Source organism: Leucoraja erinacea, chromosome 3, assembly GCF_028641065.1.
Source record: "Leucoraja erinacea ecotype New England chromosome 3, Leri_hhj_1, whole genome shotgun sequence".
Classification (NCBI taxonomy): domain Eukaryota; kingdom Metazoa; phylum Chordata; class Chondrichthyes; order Rajiformes; family Rajidae; genus Leucoraja; species Leucoraja erinaceus.
The window spans coordinates 108,239,807-108,258,670 of record NC_073379.1 but is presented as its reverse complement, the minus strand read 5'-3'; the positions used below and the strand labels follow the sequence as shown (position 1 = coordinate 108,258,670).

Sequence of the window (18,864 nt, the reverse complement as noted above, 5' to 3'; positions counted from 1 at the left end):
ACTGCATCTGCCATGCATTTGCCCACTCACCCAGCCTATCCAAGTCACCTTGCAGCCTCCTAGCATCCTCCTCACAGCTAACACTGCCCCCCCAGCTTCGTGTCATCCGCAAACTTGAAGATGTTGCATTCAATTCCCTCGTCCAAATCATAAATATATATTTATATATATACTATATATCGTAAATAGCTGGGGTCCCAGAACTGAGCCTTGCAGTACCCCACTAGTCACTGCCTGCCATTGTGAAAATGACACATTCACTCCTACTCTTTGTTTCCTGTCTGCCAACCAGTTCTCTATCACATCAATACTGAACCCCCAATACCGTGTGCTTTAAGTTTGTAAAGAGGTTCCCCCTCATGTTACCTCTAAACTTCTGTCCCGTAATTCTCAAATCATGTCCTCTTGTTTGAATCTTCCTTACTCACAATGGAAAAAGCTTATCCACGTCAACTCTGTCTATCCCTCTTATCATTTTAAAGATTTCTATCACGTCCCCCCTTAAACTTCTGCGCTCCAAAGAATAAAGACCTAACTTGTTCAACCTTTCTCTGTAACCTAGTTGCTGAAACCCAGGCAACATTCTAGTAAATCTCCTCTGTGCTCTCTCTATTTTGTTGACATCTTTCCTATAATTTGGCGACCAAAATTGTACACCATACTCCAGAATTGGCCTCACCAATGCCTTGTACAATTTTAACATTATATCCCAACCTTCAGTACTTCTTTGGCGTTACCACTGACTGCTCTCAAGGCACTCTGGTGAGAGACTCATCTATTGTAGAAGAGGGGAACCCCCGTTCCCTGAAGAATGAGGACATTTCAGATGCCCTGTTATGGAACACCTCCTGCTGGGTGCAGATGCAGTGTAGAAGGAGGAATTGGGAGTAGGGGGTGGAGTGCTTACAGGAAGCAGGGTGGAAAGAAATGTAGTCCATATAGCCATGGGAGTCAGTGGGTTTCTAGTGGATGTCGTTCAGTAGTCTGTCACCTGCGACAGAGATAGTGAGGTCAAGAAATGGTAGGGAAGTGTCGTAAATGGTCCAGGTATATTTGAGTGGCGGATGGAAGTTAGTGGTGAAATGGATGAAGTCAGTGAGTAGTGTGTGGGTGCAGGAGGTAGCACCAATGCAGTCGTCGATGTAGCAAAGGTAGAGTTTGGGGATAGGGCCATGGTACGCCTCGAACAAGGATTGTTCGACGTACCCTACAAAGAGGCGGGCGCATGGGCCCATAGCTATGCCTTGTATTTGGAGGAAATGAGAGGAGGCAAGCGAAAAGTTATTACGGGTAAGGACCAGCTCCGCTAGGCAGAGGAGAGTATCAGTAGACAGGGATTGGTTGGTTCTGCGTTCGAGGAAGAAACTGAGCGCTTTAAGACCGTCCTGGTGGGGGATGGAGGTGTAGAGTGACTGGACATCTTGAATATAGGTAGGGAGGGATTTAACCAGAGGGGATAGGATGGAGTCGAGGTATGTGGAAATAAGTTCGGTAGGACACAAACAGGCAGAAACAATTGATCTGCCAGGACAGTCAGGTTTGTGGATTTTGGGGAGAAGGTAAAATGATTTTCCAGCATCTGCAGTTCCTTCTTAAACATTTTACAAGTAGGTGTCGGTGTAATATAAAATATTTTCAATATGACTTAAGTGTAAACAAGCAAGGAGTTAGTGTAATTTTAAGGTATGATTATCACAAATTTTCTGTGTAAATTAAGAAGTGACAAGCAAGTGAAATGTGTTAAAGGTACAATAAAAAAATTACAGTATAAATTAAGGGTAAACAGACAAAAAAATTGTGTAAATTAAAGAAACAATTATCAATTTTGATCCCCTGGACCTCCATCTCTCTTCCTCGTTTTTCTTTTTCTTTAATTCCTGTCTCGTGCCTGATGACTACAGAGGTCAGTGCAACAGTGCCAGTAGTCATTAAGACTAGTAATCCTTGTCTTTTTGGGTACAGGGACAATAGTGGAGACTTTGAAGCAGGCAGGGACAGTACAGGTTTGCAGGGACTGGTTGAAAAGCAAAGTTTTCTGTTATCATGGTTTCACATTGACCAACTAAGAGATGAGAAAATGGACCATCAGTGCTCTATTGAAGTACGAATATAGATAAGATCAAGATTCAAGATTCAATTTATAAATCATTTGGACCCCTTGAGGTCCAAACGAAATGACGTTTCTGCAGCCATACATTACAAACAAATAGTCCCAAGACACAACATAATTTACATAAACATCCATCACATCGCTGTGATGGAAGGCCAAAAAAACTTATCTCTTCACTGCACTCTCCCCCCCCGATGTCAGAGTCAAAGTCAAAGCCCCCGGCTGGCGATGGCGATTGTCCCGCGGCCATTAAAGCCACGCCAGGTGCTGCAAGGTCGCACACCGGGGTTCTTGATGTTGGAGCCCCCGGCGGGCGCTCGCAGAGTCCCGCGGCCATTCCAAGCCGCGCGGGGCGGTGCTGTGAAGCCCCGCTCCAGGAGCTCTTCGACCCCGCAACTCGGGCGGGAGAAGTCGTCGTTGCGGGAGCCATGAAAAGCGGTCTCCCTCCAGGGACCCGCGGGCTCCCGGTGCCGCCGTCCGCCAGACCCGCAGTTGCAGCCTCCGAATCTCCGGAGGTCGGGCCGCAGCAGCACTCCACCACCGCTCCACCCGCTCCGGACTCGGCCAGCTCCGCGACGGTGAGGTGAGTCGTCGGCACCAGAGCCCCCGGTCTTCCTGTTGGAGCCCGCTCCTCGTTGCAGCCCCAACGACAACGGAGACCCGACAAAGAAAAGGTCGGGTCTCCCGTGCAGGGAGAGATTAAAAGTTACCCCCTCCCTCCCACCCCACCCAGCCACACGCACAAACACACCCCAACAAAAAATAACAAAAACTACATAAAAACATAGACAAAAAATAAATAAATAAAATAATAATAAAAATGCAGACGGGCTGCAGAGGCCGCTGCTGACGAGAGTCACGCCGCCTACCGCGGTTAACCATCTTGTGTGTAATTATTATGTAGTTTAGTTTCGTTCTGTGCAACCTGGACTAATGGATTGACTGATCATCTCCTCATATTACCTTGAAAATCAGTGTCTGTACATCAGAGCACACAAGTAACATAACAGAAAACAAGGGCTCAACTCCAAATTCCAATGGGCATTTGACAATAATTCGTATATCAATATCAGTGGTTCATAACTGAAGGAACTTTGAGTTGAAAGTTGATTTTTCTGCTGTGTTCTTTGTACCAGAGGTGTATAAACACAGCTGTAATTTCTACATGGTGAAACCAAAATGTTTAAAAATGGCCTTTAATAAAATCTGGCAATGATACTTACTATGATAAAAACAAATTTGGATGTTGCTGTTTGCAAGCTGAATGAATACCTGTTTTGAAGAATTTAAAGCATTGGATGTTCCTTGGAGGCTTTTCTGTTAAACTGCCAGAGAAGACATAACCAGATTCATGAATGTTGTAAGTATTTCAGAATATTCAATAAAAAAGGCACTCATCGTCTTGTGAGAATGATGAGGTATGACAGTCTGTTTGGCCCTTAATTCGTCCCAGTCTATCGAGTGAAGGGCAGATTAATCAATGGGGTTTTTTTCTATAAAATGCTAAGTGCTATACTTTGTTATTTTGTTGCTTTCATTTTATGATGTCTGCTGGCTATATATAAAGATATTTCTATACTTAAAAGAACTATTTCCATTTCTGCTAGATTAAATAAAAAGTTTTGGTTACATGGATTAGAGAAAGATGGAATAAGTGGATCAATGTGATATTTTGAAGAGAAGGATGGGAGCCAAGGCAAGAATATGAATGGTATTGTGCAATGGTATAAAAATAAGCAGGTTTTAATATATTGGATGGCATTTGCGAACCAGAGGATAAATGCTAATTTTGCTAACCTTCTGTGAAAAAACATGTGCTACAATTACCTGCTCAACTTCACTCTATCAATTTCATCATCTTCTACACCGTTATCAAAATAACAAGCTAACCCCCTCTGCTTTATTTGACATTTGACATTTCACTTCATCCAGGTCTTTTCGAAGTCCATTTTTTAAAAACACAAAACCACTATTACTTTATCATGCAATCTACAATGGCTGGCATTTATACTTGTGATTAAAAAAAAAAAATATTTCTCTCTTTCCCCCAACTCACACCCTCTGCTAAAGACTAATGTAAATTGATATTGGGTCAAAAGTTTTACTTAAACCAATACACAAATATTTAATTTGTCACAAATGAGAATGATACAGGTGCCCCCTGCATAATTAGGCATTCAAGTTTCCATCCACAATACAATTTAGCTTGCATCCTTCGCTGTAGCCATGACGACAAATATTTATTTTAAGAGAGGCTTCAATTAAAAATGCTAAGCATGTATTAAAATGCAGAGTCATGTGTAATGTTAGTTGAATTAGGATGCTTTTGCTTAAGTTCTTGGGAAATGTCAATGAATGGATGGAAAAATCGCTAAAAATCAAATTACTCTAGTTCAAAGTAAGTGGCACTTACTCTGTTACAAAGCAAGAACAAGCTAATAGGAGCAGGCCACCTGATCCCTCAAGCCTGGCTCGCAATTCAAGAGAATCAGGTGGATTTGGTCCAGGCCTCAACCCTTCTATGTGGCATTTCCACATAGCTCTCAATTTGTTGGTCTTTCTAAACATTTATTAGCCGTCTCTTTTAAATACTTTCAGTGATTTGGCCTCGACAATCCTCTTGGATAATTTGGATACCTTCTATTTTGCTGCTTCCAGGTCAGCCATATTGATAGTAAATGATTGAGGGCCAAAAAAACATCTTTGTGGCACTCCCCTAGTAGTTACGTCCCTTCATTTGTTTGGATCTTCTTCCATCCATGTTAATATGCTTCCACCATATCTTGAGCTCTTATCTTGTGTACCAGTCTTTTATGTAACACTTTTTGTCAACCTTTTCACTAATATCCATCGGGCTTCATTTGGTCCACAGTTTCAGAGCTCCTCATAATCTTGGCAAACATAAGTCGCAAAACTAAATTCCAGAGGAGGCATGAGAGTGGCTGTCTTACATCAATGAGGCAGCATTTGACTATGAATGGCATCAAGGTTTACAATCAACACAATATAACAGTGCTTTATTGTTACATGTGCAAATTATTTTCAAGTCCTCAGATTTGCTGCCATTTCCCTGGTCAGGTTCAGTCTGAGCGCTTGGTCTTATGGAGCGTTGCCTAATCTGGGCAAGCTCCTGGATTGCTCTGTGTATCTTTGTGCCCGGGGGAGCGTCCCGCAGCCGTCCTTGAGGGTGCGGGAGGTAAGAATCCAGTTCACTTTCCTACCAGCCTTGCTCCCCGTGACCGTTGTCGCCACTCCCTCCTCTTTGGCGCTTCGATCTATGGGGAACAAGCAGGGGCTGGGCTCCACAGCTTCCCCACTACAGACCCCACGACCTGACAGGTCATCCTATGTCTGACTGCAGTGGGCGACCCGGGTGTTCTGGACGAGTTCTCTGTCTGCAGCGACAATATGTTTGTTCACTGATTGCTTAATGTTCAATTCGGCTAACAATCTCTCAGCAATTAAGCAGCATATGCCTGGAAATGAATTGAACCGGCCAATATTTACACATATGCAAATAGCACTAAAGAACCAGTCATTGATAAATTCCATAAAGGAGCCAAGCTACCTACCGTGGATATTATCATCACCGAGTCCCTCCCTATCAACATCCTATAGGTAATGATGGACCAAAAGCCATGTAAATACTGCTATTACTCAGGATTACTCACCAACTGGGTTTTCTGCATTTCTCACCTCCTATCACCCTAGAGTTTTCCAACAATTTGAACAATAATACCGAGAGGCATGAAACAACAGACAAATTGAAACACTCCTGTAAGTTGCAATTTATTGTGCCTTGGAACACATCGCCATTCCTTCATTGTCACTGAGTCTAAATCTTGGAACCCCCTTCCCTATGATAACGTCTGAAGAACCGTCTTGAATCGTAATGTCAATGGGATGATGCCTGACCCACTGAGTTACTTTAGCACTTCGTGCCCATTTGTTCCATAATGTCAGTACGGAGGTTGAAGGCGACAACTCGTTACACTTTTTTATTGGCAATAAATGCTGGCCATGTCAGCGATATCCACGTTCTATAAAGTAATCTTTCAGCATGTTGTCGGGCGGGTGAATACATTGTGTGAATGCAATGATATATGCACTGGTTTAATACCATTGGAACAACATCTTTGAAAGAAACTATGCCATCTGCTGGAGAAACATATACGTGTACTATTCCAAAATTATTTTATTGAACCTGAACTCGGTCTACAAAAATTTATATAAAGATGGCAGATGTTTTTTAAATTTTAAATATTTGAGCTCAATAGGCACAATAAAGTATGACATTTGTTGCACATTTGTTAAGCCTTAATTTCCAGGAGCTTGTTCTTATTCTATAAATTTATTTGAGGTATAAGCAGGCATTTTTCTTAGTATTATTATTATTGCTGCAGTATTTTGCCTTTTGCCACATTAAATCAGCTGCTGATTAGTTTTTATGTTGGTAAATTATTCATGTGCTGAAATCTAGAATATATTCACTACTGTGGCTTAGATGTTCTGCTTATAATGACAGTTTCATTGCTTGAAGATTTATTCATTTTCAATATATTTTTGTTCTGTAGTTAATGGCACATTATGCATGAATATAGATAAGAGTTTATTAGTATGATTTTAATGAAGGTATATTTGTAAATGAACCTATTCGCTTCAAAGTGAAGGTCATTCATTTTCTATTGAAATTCATTAAAGTTTTTAGCATACTACTTGAAATCAGTATTGTCCCATAGGTCTGGCAATGTGGATAAAATGTAATGCGCTCTACTTCAGTGCATGTGTATTATATATTGATGCTGATAAATTCTGACAGATTGCCTTTTGAGACGCTTTAACAAAGCTACATAGCCAACATGACTTTCAGTTAGTCACTTTATTCAATTGCGAATTCGGTGCCTAGTTGTACCAGATGAGGTAGGTAATGAATATTTTTGTTGGGATAGTATAGAATAAAAATATTTGTAATTTATAAGAATGTAAGCACATGCCACAAATTGCAGGCAGAGGCTTCTCCTTCTGTATGCTATATGTTGTGGTGGGAAATTATATTGTAAATATTATGGTCGCGAAATGGTATTGCAGTAAATTACCGTCCATTTTATGTTTTGATCGATTAACCAATTTCTTTGGTATCTCTGCATTGGAGAGTTATGAAATTAATTCATTGCCTAAAACACAGAACATGGATTAACTGGTATTTGTTGTCAGATATTCCTAATATAAATGATTTTTGTTTTTACAACTAGTGATGGGGTTTCATTTTAAACATCACTGTCCAGGAGCTGGTATTGCAATTCTCCAAAATATATTTTTTCACATCTATTAACCCAAATGTATTTTAACTGGGGGTTTATTCCACGAAAGGTCAAATGTTCTTTTTTTTTTAATGGAGTTTCATATTAGAACTGTGCTGTTCTCTTATTACATCTACTTAATGATAATGCATCAGTACTCTCTTCCTTATTTACTGCTGCATATTTTGGAAGACATAGCCCTATGCTACAAGTTTAAAGTCTTAAGAGAGATAAAGAACAACGCCTTTAGAAACGTTGCGAAAACGTGTAGAATAGTGCTTTGGAAATGTTGCTGATTAGTGTATAGTTCATTGTTCATTCAGTATGAGCATAATATCTACATTTACTTATGTTGTATGTCTAATTTTTACATTTGCGTGTGGTACTATTGAATCATATGTGAATTTGGGAGGATGTTCAGTATTTTTGTAAAGTGGCCGGTGAACAAATGTTGGCAATACAGTTAGTTGATTGTCTACTGAAAAGTGCAAACAAGGAATTTTTTTCTAGCTTGTTTTGATATACCGTATAAACGTATAAGAAATATTTTCTTTCAATATATTAGTACATTTTTAATGATCTGTGGTAATATGCTGATAGAAAGCTATACTTTTAAAACTTTTATGGACACATTTTCTATACATGTACATTTTTTAGGGTTGACAGTTTTTAGTTTTGTTAAGTTTAATTGAACAGATGGGTAAGTGGGTGGAATCTGGCTTTGTTATTCTGCACTAGTTTTGGTCATTTTGTGGCGATGTTGATTAAGCAATCTAAACACTTTAGTAACAATTGTTGGATTTAAATGTAAAAATAAGCATTGGAGGAAAGAAAACTGAGGATGCTGGAAATCGAAATAAAAGCAACATTATGCGGAGAGAAAATGAATCAAAGTAATCATACCCTCATCTCTATATTTGGTAGGGGGAATAGAAGGGGAGACTGCTTTGAAGATACCTCTCAGAAAGCCACCGGGAATAACCATATAACAATTACAGCACGGAAACAGGCCATCTCGACCCTTCTAGTCCGTGCCGAACACGTATTCGCCCCTAGTCCCATATACCTGCGCTCAGACCATAACCTTCCATTCCTTTCCCGTCCATATAACTATCCAATTTATTTTTAAATGATAAAAACGAACCTGCCTCCACCACCTTCACTGGAAGCTCATTCCACACAGCCACCACTCTCTGAGTAAAGAAGTTCCCCCTCATGTTACCTCTGAACTTCTGTCCCTTAATTCTCAAGTCATGTCCCCTTGTTTGAATCTTCGCTACTCTCAGTGGGAAAAGCTTATCCATGCCAACTCTGTCTATCCCTCTCATCATTTTAAAGACCTCTATGAAGTCCCCCCTTAACCTTCTGCGCTCCAAAGAATAAAGCCCTAACTTGTTCAACCTTTCTCTGTAACTTAGTTGCTGAAACCCAGGCTACATTCTAGTAAATCTCCTCTGTACTCTCTCTGTATTTTGTTGACATCCTTCCTATAATTAGGTGACCAAAATTGTACACCATAGTACAGAATTGGCCTCACCAATGCCTTGTACAATTTTAACATTACATCCCAACTTCTATACTCAATGCTCTGATTTATAAAGGCCAGCACACCAAAAGCTTTCTTTACCGCCCTATCTACATGAGATTCCACTTTCAGGGAACTGTGCACAGTTACCATCTGCCATCTTTCAGCCCACTTTTCCAACTGGCCTAAATCTCTCTGTAGACTTTGAAAATCTACTTCATTAACCTGAGCTTCAAGTTGATTGTCACCATAATTCTTTATCTCACTGCACACTAACCACTTTGCTTTTCAACATTCTTCTAGCAAACCCAACTTAAGCTCAAATAATAGCACCTCGCTTTCCTCTGGACATTTTGGGTATTGTTATTGGGTTCAGTATTGAAATCCACAATTACCGCCAAACAGCCTTTCCTTTGCGTTAAAGCTAGTCATTTCTGATGATATAAAGACAAAAAAATGTTGGATCAGTCAACAGACCAGGGAGCATCAGTGAAAAGAGGAACTAAAATGTAAAAATTAAAATTGTTCCAGCATTTGCAGTTATCTGCCCTTCCAATGCAAGCTTATCCACTTGTAAACTTATGGTTTTTATTTCTCAACACATGCTGCTTGACTTGAAGGTTATTTACAATATTCTCACTTGTTTCGCATTTTTTAACAACTGCTTGGTTTTGCAGTCCCCAATTCCAAAAAGTTATTTTCACTTTCTTTCTAATTGCCTAATTCATTGACGATCAATGGTATATATTAATAACAATACTCAAAAATAAGGAATGAAATGCATCCTGTCATAAAAATGTGCAAGTAAGCTCCTGACCTTTATTTTTAAGCTGTAAATGCATACCTCATACATTTGAATACATTTGTATTAATTTTATTTTTTTTTCCTTATTTTTATTACAATGTAAATGCATTATTAACTTTTACTTTCTCAGGTGGTATCATGGAAAACTGGATCGTACAATTGCTGAAGAGCGGCTTTGTCAGGCAGAGCGACCAGGAAGTTACCTCATCAGAGAAAGTGATCGGAGACCAGGTTCATTTGTGCTTTCGTTTCTAAGTAAAACAGGCGTGGTCAATCATTTCAGGTGAAAAGATAAACATTTTCCATATAGTTCATAATCTAATGCTGATGGTGATGGGGTGGGAGGTAGTATGGCGCAGAAAGCAGACCCAAAGAAGGCAAGAGCCCATTTGGATTTTCTTAGTAGGCTGCTCTTGTACCAAAATGAAGATAGATACAAAATGCTGGAGTAACTCAGTGGGACAGGCAGCATCTCTGGAGAGAAGGAATGGGTGACATTTCGGGTTGAGACCCTTCTTCCGATTTTGTCCTAGATACTTTAGCCAATTCATATCAGAATGGACAGATTGTGTACTATACAAATGGGTCATGTTTTGGGTCATGACTCTTCATCTGACTAAGAGTCAGGAGGGTGGGAGACACAGTTAAGGAAGGGTAAGGTGTGAAACAAAATTACTCTAACTTGAAGTAACCCTTTATCTCCACCGCTTCCCCATCCTAGTTCACCGACCAGTCTGACTGTCCTCCTGTTTAAATGTTATCTTTGTATGTCTCGTTGTCACCTTCCCCTAGCTAACTGATCTATTCTACATTTTCTTTGAACTTCGTCCCCTTTCATCCGTCATTTTCACACCTTGCATAGAAAATAGGTGCAGGAGTAGGCTTTTCCACCCTTCAAGCCAGCACCACCATTCAATATAATCATGGCTAATCATCCAAAATCAGTACCCCGTACCTGCTTTTTCCCCATATACCTTGATTCCTTTAGCCCGAAGAGCTATATTTTGAAAACATCCAGAGAATTGGCATCCACTGCCTTCTGTGGCAGAGAATTCCACAGATTCACAACTCTCTGGCCAAAAACATTTTTCCTCATCACAGTCTTAAATGGCCTACCCCTTATTCTTAAACTGTGAACCTTGGTTCTGGACTCCCCCAACATCGTGAAAATTTTTTCATGCATCTAGCCTGTCCAATCCCTTAAGAATTTTATATGTTTGTATAACATAGAAACATATAGAAAATGGGTGCAGGAGTAGGCCATTCGGCCCTTCGAGCCTGCATCGCCATTCGATATGATCATGGCTGATCATCCAACTCAGTGTCCCATCCCTGCCTTCTCTCCATACCCCCTGATCCCTTTAGCCACAAGGGCCACATCTAACTCCCTCTTAAATATAGCCAATGAACTGGCCTCAACTACCTTCTGTGGCAGAGAAGTCCACAGATTCACCACTCTCTGTAAAAAATGATTTTCTCATCTCTGTCCTAAAAGACTTCCATCTTATCCTTAAACTGTGTTGTGACTCTTCATCAGTTCTGGACTTCCCTAACATCGGGAATAATCTTCCTGCATCTAGCCTGTCCAACCCCTTAAGAGTTTTGTAAGTTTCTATAAGATACCCTCTCATCCTTCTAAATTCCAGTGAATATAAGCCCAGTAGACCCATTCTTTCATCATATGTCAGTCCCGCCATCCCGGGAATTAACCCGGTGCACCTACGCTGTACTCCCTTAATAATAAGAATGTCCTTCCTCAAGTTAGGAGATCAAAACTGCACACAATACTCCAGGTGTGGTCTCCCCAGGGCCTTCCGCAGTATAATGTGGATAAATGTGAGGTTATCCATTTTGGTGGCAAAAGCGGGAAAGCAGATTATTATCTAAACGGTGGCCGATTGGGAAAGGGGGAGATGCAGCGAGACCTGGGTGTCATGGTACACCAGTCATTGAAGGTAGGCATGCAGGTGCAGCAGGCAGTAAAGAAAGCAAATGGTATGTTGGCTTTCATAGCAAGAGGATTTGAGTATAGGAGCAGGGAGGTTCTACTGCAGTTGTACAGGGTCTTGGTGAGACCACACCTGGAGTATTGCGTGCAGTTTTGGTCTCAATCTGAGGAAGGACATTATTGCCATAGAGGGAGTGCAGAGAAGGTTCACCAGACTGATTCCTGGGATGTCAGGACTGTCTTATGAAGAAAGACTGGATAGACTTGGTCCATACTCTCTAGAATTTAGGAGATTGAGAGGGGATCTTATAGAAACTTACAGAATTCTTAAGGGGTTGGACAGGCTAGATGCAGGAAGACTGTTCCCGATGTTGGGGAAGTCCAGGACAAGGGGTCACAGCTTAAGGACAAGGGGGAAATCCTTTAAAACCGAGATGAGGAGAACTTTTTTTCACACAGAGAGTGGTGAATCTCTGGAACTCTCTGCCACAGAGGGTAGTTGAGGCCAGTTCATTGGCTATATTTAAGAGGGAGTTAGATGTGGCCCTTGTGGCCAAGGGGATCAGAGGGTATGGAGAGAAGGCAGGTACGGGATACTGAGTTGGATGATCAGCCATGATCATATTAAATGGCGGTGCAGGCTCGAAGGGCCGAATGGCCTACTCCTGCACCTAATTTCTATGTTTCTATGTTTCCATATCTCTGTGTCTCCCTCTCTCCTGACCCTCAGTCTCAAGAAGTGTATCGGCCCAAAACGTCACACATTCCTCCTATCCAGAGATGCTGCCTGTACCACTGAGTTACTCCAGCATTTTGTCTATCACATACATTTCTGCACTGACCAGTCAAAATTTATTTTGAGGATTACTTTTCGGCTGCACTATCCGGTACAATGGTCAAGGACTTGTTAGTTTGATTCTTGACTGAGGCCAGAATTGGTTAAGCTATTTGAAATTATATTTTTTAATGAAAATTGCAGTCTAATTAAAGATGCAATGAAAATCCTTCCAATTATGAGATTGTCAGAAAGTAGTTACTGTTTGGAATAACACCTGGAAAAGTTTGCGAACAAACATTATGATGAATGTGATATCAATTAATTGGTAAATGTATTTCAGATTTTTAGGTAGTGATTTATGAGCGAAGAGTCAATTTCCATTCCAGGAATACCATAGCGCAGCTACAGCTTGTAATCTCTTTTGGAAGCTCACTTTTAATCACTTTAGCCACAGAAGTGGGAGCTTCCTGTTACCAGATTGTGATGATCCATTTAAGTTTGCTATTTTATTTGGACGTGAGCTCATTTTATGAATCTGCATAATATGCCTTTGAAACATCAATTGTGTTGCTGTGTCTTGCATTACTTGTGTTGTGAACACATTAGTCAAAGCAATGTATTATTTAATGACTCCATATCTAATTAAGAGGTTGATGTTAGCCATCATAGGCACTTTGAGTTGATTCTGAAATTTACTGAGTACCAGTTTCTGAATATTTGTACTGCTGCAACAAATTGGATTTACTGAAGCAATTGGCATATTTTGCAAATTAAAAAAAAATGTTTTTAATAAGGAACAGTTTAGAAATGACGCGCATATTGAGGAATGAGAGTCTAGCTTGCTTTGCTATACAGGGACCGAGATACCGCACAAAGTCGGACACATAAGGTAGCAATGTTACAAAATTTTGAGATTTAAAAAATCAAGTCTGCAATTTATCCCATCAGATAAAGCATAACAATAAGTTTAATTTGACACCAAATTCACTTTCATATCTCAAGTATTAAAAAAGTTATGACCATTTTCATACTCGGAAATTAGCATCTTGTTCCCTATTGATTTTCAATGGGCATTACAAAAAAGCTGTGATCTTAGATAGTCAAAAGCACATTTCTTAAGGAAAGATTAACATTTTTAAATAGCCTAAGTGTCCAAAGATTATTCACAAATAATTCACAATATAACATGATTTTTATATCTAATTTACATTAATTTATAGGCCAAATGGAAGGAATTTAGTGTTCAATTGCTGTAAATAAATTGCTATTTAAATCGGTTTTCTAGTGGGTTCATGTGGAACGCGCAGGTTTAGAATGTTGACAGCGCGCTGGATTAGTGCCCTCAAATGCCGAGAAAAATACTGGGGGATATAAAAAGCCCAAAATGAGCTACTCGCTATAGAAAATTATAATTATAGGGTTATATACATGCCCCATTTAATGTAAAAATAAGGTACATACCTTTAATTGTTTGCTTTATAAAACCCTGGGGCTGCCAGAGCTTGTGGAATGAACGAGAGCTTTTAAATTTATTATATCTACTCTTCGAGGCCTATAAAACTAATAATAGCTTTTGGGACCGGGTCTTGCAGCGATTCTCCGTTAATGATTTACTAGGCTGAACATCTGCGATTGGAACAGCCTAGTAAAAATCGGGTTTTAAACCCGCCCCCTCCAAACAGCTCCAAAATCACACACAAGGGGAGGGGCAGATGCTCAGCCACGATTCAGGTACGTTTTGTAACATACCTACATAAGGCGGAAATAAATAAATGGGGGCGAATTCAACCTGCTGATCGCCATGGAAGTCTCGATGAGGTTGAGATCAGTTGCCTCCCCGGCCTAGGCGCCACATGTTCGGGGGGAATTCTGGGGGAGATTTCAAGTATGCTCCTGTTATTTTGTCCAGATTAAAGAAGGTACCGGGACCACCAGTTGCTGGAAAATGGACCGTGAACCTAAAATATCCAAAACCGTAATCTCATTGCAGTCATTTCATGGCATAAATCAAATGCTTCTGTAATAATTGCTCTGATCACAACACAACGTTTGCCCATATCATGTGTTGCCTTTGCAATAATTAAGTGATTTGGATAGACGAGCTGAATTATATTGCAGATGACATGAAATACATAATTGCTTTGTAACCATTCAAATTTACAATTGCATTGTTGTACCCCTTCCAGGATCTTCGCAATGTGTGGTGATTATTACATTGGGGGACGACGCTTTTCCTCGCTTTCAGATCTGATCGGTTACTATAGTCATGTGTCCTGTCTACTAAAAGGAGAAAAGCTTTTGTTTCCGGTTGCACCTCCGGAGGTAAATGTGCAATTTACAACAATAATAGCTTTGATCAATGTATGTGCTGTAGTTATGTGCAGAGTAAGCTGGTTCCACTTCCAATGCTCACTTCCTTTATTCTGGACATTGAGTTTCTTAAACTCTATGAATTTGTCCAAATAGTGTGCTAGAAATAACATTGGTGAGAAAAAAAAGTGTTGGAGAAACCCAGTGGGTTAGGTAACATATGTGGAGGAAATGAAGTCCAGAAAAAGCATCTGTCCATTCCCTATATTGATTCTATAGGTGCTGCCTGACTTGCTGCGTTCCCTCAGCAATTTGTTTTCTGGTCAAGATTCCAGATTCAAATTTATTTGTCATGTACCCCATAAGGTGCAGTGAAATGAATTTACCATGCAGCGTTACAATTCAATAAGGACATTACACAACATAATTCAACACAGACATCCACCACAGCATTCTTCTCTGTGGTGGAAGGCAATACATTTCAGACAGGCCTCCTTCTCCTCCCTTGATCCCCGTGGTCATGGCCATAACCCTCCGTGGTCGCCGCTACGGACGGCCCGATATTCAAGCCCTCTGGTCGTGATGGTCGAAACGCCAACGTCGGGACAGGTCGAGCACATCCCGGAGCTCCCAAATTGGCCACCTCCTTACCGGAGACTGCGGCTACAAGATTGAGTAGGCCAGCGTTCGGAGCTCTTCTCCGGCGACCCCAGGCGAGGGATCACCCACTCCACTATGGAAGGTCCGCTTCACGCCTGCCGCCAGAAGCTCCACAGACCGAGGCTCCAAAACGTTGTAGGCCGCAGGCCAGTAGTTGGAGCGCTTGTCCGGCGACCCCCGCTGAGCCGCCGCTGAAGGTCTGGGCCCGACTCCAGGAAAGGCCGCACCAAACCAGCTGTAAGTCCGCGAGGAGTGGGGGGGGGGGGGGGGGGGGGTGAAGAAGCGACAAGGAAGAAAGTCGCATCTCTGTCGAGGTAGATACTTGAAACATCGAAAATAGGTGCAGGAGTAGGCCATTTGGCCCTTCGAACCATTCAATATGATCATGGCTGATCATCCAACTTGGTATCCTGTACCTGCCTTCTCTCCATACCCCCTGATCCCTTTAGCCACAAGGGCCACATCTAACTCCCTCTTAAATATAGCCAATGAACTGGCCTCAACTACCTTCTGTGGCAGAGTATTCCACAGATTCACCACTCTCTGTAAAAAATGATTTTCTCATCTCTGTCCTAAAAGATTTTCCCCTTATCCTTAAACTGTGACTCCTTGTTCTGGACTTCCCCAACATCGGGAACAATCTTCCTGCATCTAGCCTGTCCAACCCATTAAGAATTTTGTAAGTTTCTATACGATCCTCCCTCAATCTTCAAAATTCTAGCGGGTACAAGCCGAGTCTATCCAGTCTTTCTTCATATGAAAGTCCTGACATCCCAGGAATCGGTCTGGTGAACTTCTCTGCACTCCCTCTATGGCAAGAATGTCTTTCCTCAGATTAGGAGACCAAAACTGTATGCAATACTCCAGGTGTGGTCTCACCAAGACCCTGTACAACTGCAGTAGAACATCCCTGCTCCTATACTCAAATCCTTTTGCTATGAATGCTAACATACCATTCGCTTTCTTCACCTGCCTGCTGCACCTGCATGCCTACTTTCAATGACTGGTGTACCATGACACCCAGGTCTCGTTGCATCTCCCCTTTTCCTAATCGGCCACCATTCAGATAATAGTCTACTTTCCTGTTTTTGCCACCAAAGTGGATAACCTCACATGTATCCACATTATACTGCATCTGCCATGCATTTGCCCACTCACCCAGCCTTTCCAAGTCACCTTGCAGCCTCCTAGCATCCTCCTCACAGCTAACACTGCCCCCCAGCTTCGTGTCATCCGCAAACTTGGAGATGTTGCATTCAATTCCCTCGTCCAAATCATTAATATATATTGTAAATAGCTGGGGCCCAGCACCGAACCTTGCAGTTCCCTACTAGTCACTGCCTGCCATTGTGAAAAGGACCCGTTTACTCCTACTCTTTGCTTCCTGTCTGCCAGCCAGTTCTCTATCCACATCAATACTGAACCCCCAATACTGTGTGCTTTAAGTTTGTATACTAATCTCTTATGTGGGACCTTGTCGAAAGCCTTCTGAAAGTCCAGATATAACACATCCACTGGTTCTCCCTTATCCACTGTAATAGTTACACCCTCGAAAAATTCTATAAGATTCGTCAGACATGATTTACGTTTCATAAATCCATGCTGATTTTCTCCAATGATTTCACCACTTTCCAAATGTGCTGCTATCCCATCTTTAATAACTGACTAGCAGTTTCCCCACTACCGATGTTAGACTAACTGGTCTGTAATTCCCCCTTTTCTCTCTCCCTCCCTTTTTAAAAAGTGGGGTTACATTAGCTACCCTCCAATCCTCAGGAACTACTCCAGAATCTAAAGAGTTTTGAAAAATTATCACTAATGCAGCCTATCTGGCCCTGGGGATTTATCGGCCATTAATCCATTCAATTTACCTAACACCACTTCCCGGCTGACCTGGATTTCACTCAGTTCCTCCATCTCATTTGACCCCCTGTCCCCTGCTATTTCCGGCAGATTATTTATGTCTTCCTTAGTGAAGACTGAACCAAAGTAGTTATTCAATTGGTCTGCCATGTCCTTGTTCCCCATGATCAATTCACCTGTTTCTGACTGCAAGGGACCTACATTTGATTTAACTAATCTTTTTCTCTTCACATATCGAAGTATCTTGAAAATCGTTTCCCCCCTATTTCCCACCACAAGACATACAGAGAAACACTAAAACATAATTTTGGACATACTTAAAAAAAAACTAAAAAAAACAACGAACCCGCTGCAGGCGAGGCTGCTGACTTGCAGCGCCACCGTAAACGGACAGATAAGAAAGCACATGCAGTTTCTTTTGTCTCAGTAACATTGGTTATCGGTTACACTTGGAGTATAGTATGAAGTTCTGCCCCCAAACTGTAAGAAAGATGTGATTGTGCTGGAGAGAGTGGAAATGAAATTCACCAGAATGTTGCCAGGATTGAAGGATTTGGGTTGTGGAAAGAGATTGGATAGGCCCTGGCTTGTTTTCCCTGGAGCATGGGAGGCTGTCGGTTGACCTGTTGTTAGCTAGGTAGTGATTTTTTTTTTCTCCTCATAATAAGAGTGTTAGAAACAAAAGAAGTCTGTTTTATGTTGAAAGTCTGGAGATTTAAGAGACCTGAAAGGAAAGGGTTTTTTTTTTCACTTCTGTTTATCTGGTTGATGTCTGAAACGGGTGCCAAAGAAGGCGGTAGTATCAGTCAGAATTGTTGTTTAACAGGCATTTAGACAGACAAGGCATAGCAGGTTGTGTTTGGGCCAAGTGCAAGTGTTAGGCAAAAAGGTTGCCTAGTCCAGTGGTTCCCAACCATTTTTTAGTTCATGGCCTCCTTGGGCTCTTTAATTTTTCTGTGGCCCCCCCTGACATTATTAGCGGAAAAAAGGTGGCCCCCTTCATTGAACATGTGGCCCCCATAAATCCCCAAATTTTTCTGTGGCGCCCCTGAGATTTGCCATGGCCCCAGGTTGGGAGTCACTGGCCTAGTCTATGCTTGGTATTGCTGATGTACAGGAGGCTGAATGCATTAGATTAAATTTGAAGAGGTGTATGTGATTCTCTTTCTCACCTGGAAGGGCTGCAAGGGTGCCTGGGTGGAGGTGAAGGAGGAGGTGGGAAGTAGCAGTTTGGGTGTGAAAGAATGAGTAAACCCAGGAGTTGCAGAGGGAGTGGTCTCTGAGGAAAGCAGAAAATGGTGGAGTTGGGAAGATGCGACTGGCGGAGGGATCACTGAAGATAGTGAGGAATGATGTGTTGTATATGAAGGTTGATGGGGTGAAAGGTAAGGACCAGGCAAACCTTTAAGGAACACGAGGGGTTCACAGGCACCTCTTCAAACCTTATCTATTGCATCAGTGGTCCCGATATGGCCTTATTTTCATTGGCAAAACCAAGCGTAGGCTTGCCGACCGTTTCACCGAACACTTGCACCCAGTGTTGCAAACCATTTTAACTCCTTCCT

General features: G+C 41.5%; 1 protein-coding gene across 1 annotated transcript in view; it reads left to right on the top strand.

The window, feature by feature from the left end:
* rasa1a (RAS p21 protein activator (GTPase activating protein) 1a) overlaps positions 1 to 18,864 on the top strand; it is a 103,194-nt gene that overhangs the window by 19,848 nt on the left and 64,482 nt on the right. Inside the window, 2 exon segments of the mRNA XM_055633379.1 lie at positions 9,871 to 10,023; positions 14,653 to 14,788. Coding sequence (XP_055489354.1) covers positions 9,871 to 10,023; positions 14,653 to 14,788 — 289 coding nt within the window.